The sequence below is a fragment of the Accipiter gentilis genome, chromosome 7 (genome assembly GCF_929443795.1).
Source record: "Accipiter gentilis chromosome 7, bAccGen1.1, whole genome shotgun sequence".
Classification (NCBI taxonomy): Eukaryota; Metazoa; Chordata; class Aves; order Accipitriformes; family Accipitridae; genus Astur; species Astur gentilis.
In genome coordinates this window covers 13,689,269-13,697,790 of record NC_064886.1, presented here as the reverse complement: position 1 = coordinate 13,697,790, position 8,522 = coordinate 13,689,269, and the positions used below count along the sequence as shown (strand labels likewise).

The 8,522-nt window shown below is 38.8% G+C and overlaps 1 protein-coding gene across 1 annotated transcript in view; it reads left to right on the top strand.

Annotated features, from left to right (window-relative positions):
* RIT1 (Ras like without CAAX 1) overlaps positions 1–3,172 on the top strand; it is a 6,484-nt gene extending 3,312 nt beyond the window's left edge. Inside the window, exon 6 of the mRNA XM_049805389.1 lies at positions 433–3,172. Coding sequence (XP_049661346.1) covers positions 433–663 — 231 coding nt within the window. The 3' untranslated portion in view covers positions 664–3,172. The remainder of the gene's footprint in view (positions 1–432) is intronic.
* Positions 3,173–8,522: the final 5,350 nt, after the last annotated feature.

Sequence of the window (8,522 nt, the reverse complement as noted above, 5' to 3'; positions counted from 1 at the left end):
GGTGTGGTTTTGGGTTGGGGTTTGGCGAGGGGGGGGCGTTGCTTGGTTCTGGGAAGTAGTTTGGCAAACATACTAGATACGGACTAGGAGAAGGAAATACCTTTAGTATACCAAACTGACAAATGCTTGTGTTAGGGCTGAGGTCTGCTCATGTGAGGCAAGTTGTAGATTAAGCTCCAAGAAAAGAATATTTTTTCAAAGGACTTTGTTGTTTCATGAATGTCCAGAGAGTCTCTTGCAGGTGATTGTATTGCTAGAGACGTGATGAGTGAAAGAGAAACAGGTTTGTGGAGAAAGATTTAGAGATCAGTGGAAATGAGCTGTTCTGGAGTGGGAGGGTGCATGCAGTTACAGAACAGCAGAGCAAGAAATGGTAAAGAAATAAATGTTTTGGTCTTGGCTTTCTTGACAAGTGTGAACTTTTCTTTTCAGGTCTCCAAAGAAGAAGGCTCTGCTTTAGCAAGAGAATTCAACTGCCCTTTTTTTGAAACTTCAGCTGCATACCGTTATTATATTGATGATGTATTTCATGCTCTTGTGCGAGAAATCCGCAGGAAAGAAAAAGAGGCAGTAATGGCAATGGAAAAAAAATCAAAACCTAAAAGCAGCATGTGGAGAAGACTGAAGTCACCATTTAGAAGGAAGAAGAATTCAGTCACTTGAACAGAGAGAATTCCTCTGCAAAATAAAACAAAACCTGTGAACAGCCATTTGTAACCAAAGTGGTGTAGTGACAACATTTTGATGGTGTGTTTTAAACCTGATGGGACTTTTATGAGGGAATACATAACTTTTACCAATTATTTTTGTTTAGAATGATATTCCCTTAATTTTGGATATTTAACTTAAGACACAGTAACAGCTGTACTTTTGTTTGCTGTCATTTTTTTTACTGGATCCAGCAAATGTTGCTTTTATGTCATTGGTTACAAACACCGATAGGTTTATGTCCCTGCACTTTTGAATGTTTGTCTTCGGTTGCTGCATACTGGAAGCTGAATTGTATAAAATATTGCTGAAGTTCTACCCAACCTAACTTAATTAATTTTTTTTTTCCTGGTTCTTTGCACAAGAAAATTTTGCTGCTCTCCGGAACAGTAACCCGCATCACGAGAGGCGGCTTGTTGAGGTCGTGCTGAAAAGTAGTTTACAAAGTGTATGTCATAACTAGCAGCCTTGGCTGCATGTAGACATCATTGAACGGATCTGTGCTAGAGCTCTTGTGTTCTCATTGAATAGCTTTTTTTCCAGCAAAAGTGACGTGGAATACTTGTACAGGTTTATCTAAATTATCAGTTAATCAGCAGTGTTGGAGGTGGGATTCTAAACAAGCCAGAAAAAGCAAATTATGGTTCCTGTGGTGGCTATAACTTGGCAACAGTGCATAAATATGTAGCATTTTCCTACTGTATATAGCATTTACTGTGTTGCCATAGCATGTGTAATGTAATGATGCTATAGAAACCACAGGTTTGAATTTTCTGATTTGCTTGTTAAAAATCATAGCTGTAATGGTGTGCTGGCTTATTTATTTACATTCAGTTTTATGTTCTTGTCTTAAAGGAGCCAGTATCTTCGTTAAGTAGAAGTCTCTAACGTAGTCTTTTCTAATTTTTCTGTGATAACTACTTTGTAGAGAAACTGACTGATACTGAGGTATCTGGGCCCAGAAGATTCCTCCAGTACAGAATTGCCAGTGCAGTGGAAGGAAGCAGTTAGCTGGGCACAATGACAGTCCTGACAGATAGTCACATCCCTGACCTTATATATGCAAGCAGTCCAGGCAGTGCAGGTACAGGTTTTCTTATGCTCAGTAAAGAATGATTTGGTTAAGAAAGTGCTTCTGAGGCAGATCCTCCATACGTAGAGATATTCTCTGCACTCAAGCTGATTTACATATACATCGGTTATATAATTTAAATCCAGCAGAGACACAGATGTCTGGTGTTCCTCTTGATTTTGTTTTTTAATAATAGAACAAATTGTAGTTATGTAGCTCAGACATGGTTAAAACAAATTTCTTGGAGACCTAAGTGCCAGAGAATTAAGTGCTTAGAATCTTTCAGTTTAAGAGTGAAAGAGCTTAGTAGACTAAATGTAGTATAGCTTCTATTATTCTTTGATCTGTGTCAGTAACTATGTTAATCTTACTGATGAAAAAATCAGATCTGTAAGGTCAGTCCTTAATGTGCTGCATGTGCTAGTGCAGTCAAAACTGAAAATTTGCATGTATAAAGATTAGTACAAGAAGTGAGGATAGCAAATATATAAACTTTTTTTTTCTTGCTAAGCTCCTTATTGCTTAAGATATGACTGGAAATTCTGTCCCTGTTGGTTTTAAGAATATTTTCTTTGTGTAAGATTTAAAAAAAATGTACAATGAGAAATTTGGAGGGGGGGGTTACATTTTTTATTTTGTTTGTGGCTGAGCTAAACATTTAAATTTGTTCCTGTTTCTCCTGTTTCCTTCTAGTGCTCCAGTGTTACGCTGCACTGGTAATAATCACACATATGTTGTTCAAAAAAGGCTGAGAATAATTTAGATTGTTTAGAATTTAAGACATTAACTGTGAGCAGTTGTGTGCATTTTTTCAGTAGTTACTGGTTTAGGACTGAAAGCCCTCTGAATATTCATTGTTGGGTTAAATGCTGTCTATAACTCAGATAAAAATCCTAGGAAAACTATCTAGCAGAAAATTTGAGGAGGAGGGGGTAACAGGTAAGAAGTTGCTCTAAAAGCAGTTGCTGATTCTGTCATCATAGAAGTTACTTCAGCCTTCTGGAAATGCTGAACGGGGGCCTGATGGTGATTACAAGTTTTCCCCATGCTTTTCCTTGATAGAGTAAGTTAACATAAAATATTAGTCAGCTTCCTACATGCAAAGTTTTCAGATAATATGTAAAGGTAACCTGTCAGCAGTACTGAAAGCTGTATGGGAGTATTTTCACCTTTAAATAACTGATGTCTGTGCCTTACGTGATTCCTTCAATGCAATTTAAGTGTTTACTAATGCCTTTTGTGAGCCTGTTGCTTATAGAAATATTACATCAGAACAGCAGCAAGCACTTTTTTTACACAGTGTTATTCAAAAAGAGTTTTATTTTTGTCATGTATAAATTTGTACACAGAACTATTGTTTTATTTGACACAATATATGATTTTTAATACTAATATTTGCATTTGATGTTTTAATCTGTGGTGTCTAGCATAATGGGTAGAAGGCCGTTCAGCCAGAGAGTGCTTGTAAATTATTTTGGAAAATGCTTATCTTGCTTGAAAAAAACTGAGCTGGTAGGTTACATTTAAGTGGTGCAAAGCCTAAAAATTCTGTGATGTGAGTCTGCTGCTAAATTGTTTAAATATGATCTGGACGTTTTGCAGCTGTATTACTTCACCTTTGTATGCTCTGCGTAAGGCATGTTGACTTTCGGAGTCTTAGTTATGAGTGGGGTGATAGCAGCTGCGTGAGGTAAGTGTCTAAATCTTTGCCCAGATACTTGAGTATTGGCACCAGCCAAAGTATTCCCTCTGCATTTGCCACTATCTCTGTTTCTCTGGGCATTGCTTGTTTGCATTTTATTATTTTGTACTAGTAGAAAGCAGCTGGGTGTAGTTTTTTCTTCCCTTAAGATATGTAGCCAAATTTGCAATATAACTCTTGCTTTATGACTCACAAAAGGCTACTGTTGTCACTTGTGTTGGCTTAGAAAGGATCTGTCCTTGTAGGATCATGTGAATGACAATCTAGTGGTAGAGGTGCAGAATATTTTAGCTTCTGTGCATGGCGTAAATGTCTCCTAGTGCAGTCCAGTCGCCAAGCATTTGGAAGCAGCTTCCCCAACTACCGTCTCGTAACCATGTCTCATTGTCTCGCCCTTTGCAGCAGTAACTCAGGTATGCATTTTTCTAGTCTGGAGAGACATGCTTAAATTGTAGTGGTTGTGGCAATAAGGTCCCTAATCAGGTTTACAACCGTATCTGTTTTGCTGTCTAAACACATGAGTTGGCAGATAAATCTTCCCCTGGTTGATAGCCTGATAACTTATCTGCTGCTGCGTTCATGAGAAAGGCTCTTGGACTATAATTTTGGACTAAATGCAAGATTCCTAGAAGGTTAACTCTTACATATATTTTTTGTTCAACATGTCTGGTTGACAGCCATGAATCACATAAGTGGCATGCAGATTTTGTGGTTCTTCCTTCATGACCCTGCACTTAACTGGAAGAGTATCTGTCACCACCTAGCTGATGATTAGGAGTAAGTTTAAAGCACACTTTGGAAGCTGCTCTTTATCCAAGAAGCTTTGAAAAACTAGAAATTAATGAAAACTTGATAGACCCGCAAGATGTTTTTAGCAACATCAAATTACTTCAGGATACTTTCTAAGTCATAGTAAGTAATATAATAGTGATAGCTTTGGTAGTGTTAGTGTTATTTTCATCCTGTGCGTAGTTTTCATCCAGTCATTTAATAGTATAGCTGCTTTCTAAGCCTACTAGGAAATACTCCAGGTCTGTCTAGCTTTTAGTACCTCGAAAGCCATGACACATCACAGCTCGCTCCATTTCACAGACTAGTTAAGAATATATTGCACAACACTGACTCTTACTGCGTATTCTCTTATGGCTTCCCAGTAACTCATATGCTGTGAACAGTGTCGCCTTGCTCATGGTCCTTTTGGTTTTTAGCCTTTTTCAGTGTTGATGACACTCCCTCTTATTCCAGGACAGCTTTGCTTAAGAGTCACAGGTGAGATACAAAATACCCAAATACAGTTCACCAGCTATTTTACCCCCTACCTACTTAATTCTTTGATATATCCTGAGTAAAGATCTGAAACACAACTACCTTTTTTCTAATGTTGTGCTGTCATTGATTGTGCTGTTGCTTGTGTTATTTACTATGGATTGGGCTGGTTTATCCAAAGTCAGTGTGTTAAAGTGTATTCAGTGATAGGTAGCAGTTCTTCAGTAATTTTACTACATCTCTGTTGCATTCTCCACAAATCCGGGAAACAATTTAGACCAAAAGAGAAGACTATTCTTGCATCTTTTTTGGCTATATGGCTTTCAAATGTAGGCTGAAACAAATTACTTTGCAGACATTCATGCTACAAATTTGTAAGTATGTAGGTACTGGGTAAGATCTGGAGATGAATTAGGGGAAAACCTCAAATTATTTTGTTAGAAGCAGATGACTAAGAGCTTAGTTTTTAGGCTTCTCCCTAGAAATTTAGAAGCTGTCCAGTGCATTCTTCCAATTCTTTCTCCAATGTGATTGTTAAATGCCATTTATCTGTCATCTAAATAGGGGGTTTTTATATAAAAGCTTAATGTAATGGAGACTTAAAATGAAAACTGCCTTGTGGATCAGAGAAGTAGGTACCATTGCATACCAGTTGCCTGAGTCTCTCAGAGTTCACAGAGGTGTCAAATGTAGGGAAAGAAAGCTTTTCAGTGTTTCATCTCCCTGAGGCCATGCTCAAAGGCGTTTAAGGTTGTAATTAACCAAAGGTCTGCATAGAAGCAGCATATCCATGACCAGGATCAAAGAAATTTCAGCTAAGAAGGGTCCAACACAATCATAGTGAGTGTGTGTAGTTGAGCAAATTTTGCTGTTTATTGTCTGCTTTGAGTGTACTAAGAAAATCTTTCATATATTCTGTGGTGCTGATACAGATTTACTTTTGTTATTTTTTATTTTAGGAATGCAGAACTATAATGCCTCTTTGCTGTTAATAAAGGTCAGTCTTGCAAAACTGGTAAAATTTAAAATATGTGGAGGTTAATTACATGTAACTGAGAACTGGCGGGGAAAAAAACCCAAAACCAAACCTGCCAAAATTCCTGCTGAATTAAAGCAGGAACGCTTGTGTCACAAGACTGGAGGTGTGAAACAAAATTCTACATAGAAACCAGATTATAAAGTCAAGTATTTGGGTTGTGGGCAGCTTGCTGACGTGCTATTTTACACCTGTATAAATCTGGTTGCAAGTAGATTTACAAGACTTATGATGAATGCTCCTGAGCTGTCCTTTGTTCTCCAGTGCAAGTCAGCTCTCTTCTAGTTTGCGCTTTGCCACAGCAAATGAGTGAAACTGGAACGTTTCACTTGGCATAGGCTGAGGTCATTCGTTCCAGTGAGTCTGTGCATTAAATTGACAGAAGATGCACAAAAAGCATCCGACTTGAATTTGCGCTCTAACAGCTAAGCCACTAGATGGCCTGCAGTGGAAGAACTAATCATCACTAACTGAGATGGAAAGGTTAATTCTGACAAATGCTTTCTTTGCTAATAATCAGCTTTAAATCCTGCATGTAATTTGAATGCTATACAAAGAAATAAACCCTAGAAATACAGAAAAAACTCGTCTGAAAACATTACTAAAATTCAGTATTGAGAAACATTACCTTAGAATGACAGGGAAAAAATACAAAGCTTATTACATGGCCTAAGCCGATGCATAAACATGGTCTCACTAATATGCATGAACAAGTAAAACCAATAGTGCCATGAGATCTCAAGGAACAATTGGATGAATTTGCTTTAATCTTTTTATCATTTGCTTTTTGGCTTTTTCTTTTTCTCTTCTGTATTACAAATAAGAGAGTGCACTTTGAAGACAGGATAAGAAAAGGTGGAACAGTTTTCCTCTAGAGTCATTGTGTGACCAGAGTGTTGGAGTTATTTGGAAATACAGATGTTCTCTGTGGAGAACAATGCAGTTACATTGCTTGTTTGAATTTTTAAAAAGTCAAGGTTATGTAAACTGAATGTTCCCCAAATAATTTTGCCTGTGTTTTTTATTATTTTCTGGGTGCAGGTGGGTCCAGCCCTTCCCCTGTCCCAGCTGAAATTAATGTGTCCTGAGTATGTTGTGACTTAGAACATACCTTACCCTTCTCAGACCAAATGTGCTCAGCATTCCTGTGCCTACCTACAGCTTCCTTTCTTTGGGAGTGTGGGGAGCTGTAACATGCTCCCCATGCTCTCATTTATTTTGGGTACACTGCTAACAGTGTACCCAACAGCTTTCCCAACAGCTGGCTGCTTTTCTTCAGTGATAATGGGATGTGCCTAGGTGGCTATTGGGTCATTGAGATGACTAATTTCAGGACCAGATGAATTAATATACTGACGTATGTGATGCAACAGGTTCTGTGTTGATGTGGAGTCTAAAGATTGACTATACGGGCCCTTCCATGTTGGGAAGAAGGATAGAACTGTTGTGCAATATAGTAGATGTAAAGGGGAGTGTCATTTTATTTGGGGGGGCGGGTATTTTGGGGTTTTTTTTTGCTCTTGGCATTGCCTTTTCTGCGACTTCCTTATGTTCTACTTATTTCTTGGTATGTTTTTCTTTTCCTGTCCTGTTTCCCATTTGGCCCAATAGAGAAAGCATCTCCCCAAGAATTGTGTATTTTCTGTAGCATGGAATTGAACCCAGAAGTTTAGACGCAGCACTTGCAGACAGACATCCAGGCAGCTGCTACGTTACAGACCTGCGGTGTGCAGGCATGGTGGCTTTCTGGTGCTGTAGGTTCTGAGAGGGACTAGCTTGGCTTTAAATAGTTATTGGAGAAGACTTTTCAAGTTCCGATAATAAAGGTGTTAACACTGGGGCCCTGTGATCTGTCTGACGTATTGGAATGGCTCACTGAATGCTCGAGATCCAGTTGTTGCATTTCAATGAGGGTGAAATAATGGTGCTCTGAAGCCCTTCAGAGGGACCCGTTTGATGGCGGCTTCTTGCCTCAGCGCATTCCTGTGTATTTTGGGCTAGGAAAGAGACAGAACTATTTCTGACTCCGCCTGCTCAAACAAAATACCGAAAGAGCCCTGACCCAGCGTCTTCCATCAAAAGTTAATCCCATTGCCGTGGCAACACAACTCGCTCCTATGGGGAATTAGGTGAGGCAGAAGCTGTTGGAGGAGGAGAGACCTAATTGTGCTGAAAGCAGTGCAAAGTCCTACTGGTTTAAATGGCACCAGCATCCGGACCCAAGGAAGGTGGGAAGAGAGCGAGAGCTGAGCTTCCATGCTCTCCACAAAACCATTTATCTTTTCATGGTTTGTCAAACCCATTCTGTTTGCTTTTTTCCTTTTTCTTATGCAAATTCTTTTGTTTCTGTTTAAGCTGAATAGTGTAAGAACCTGAAACAGGACGTTTGTTAAAGGCATGCAGTATTAAATGCAGAAGCCAAGCAGAGAAGGATGAAGAGAGATTTTCTTTCACATCTTGCACAATAAGTAGAAATTGGAGACTGTGCGCTTTGGCTGAGTAGTTTTAGCTAACTGCTCTAATAATTGTGGTTATTGCCATGATAAATAACTGAAAGCAGTTAAACACTGTGATCAATTGCAGTGCAGAGAGCAATGTAATTAATGGTAAGCATAGGTGTTAAATAAACCACCATGCTTTGAGTCATTGCGCATTGAATTTGAATGTATGCACAAGTCATGTGGATCCCTACCTGCATAATCTCAGTGGCTTCTGATATTTTTGTGTGTTCAGCACCT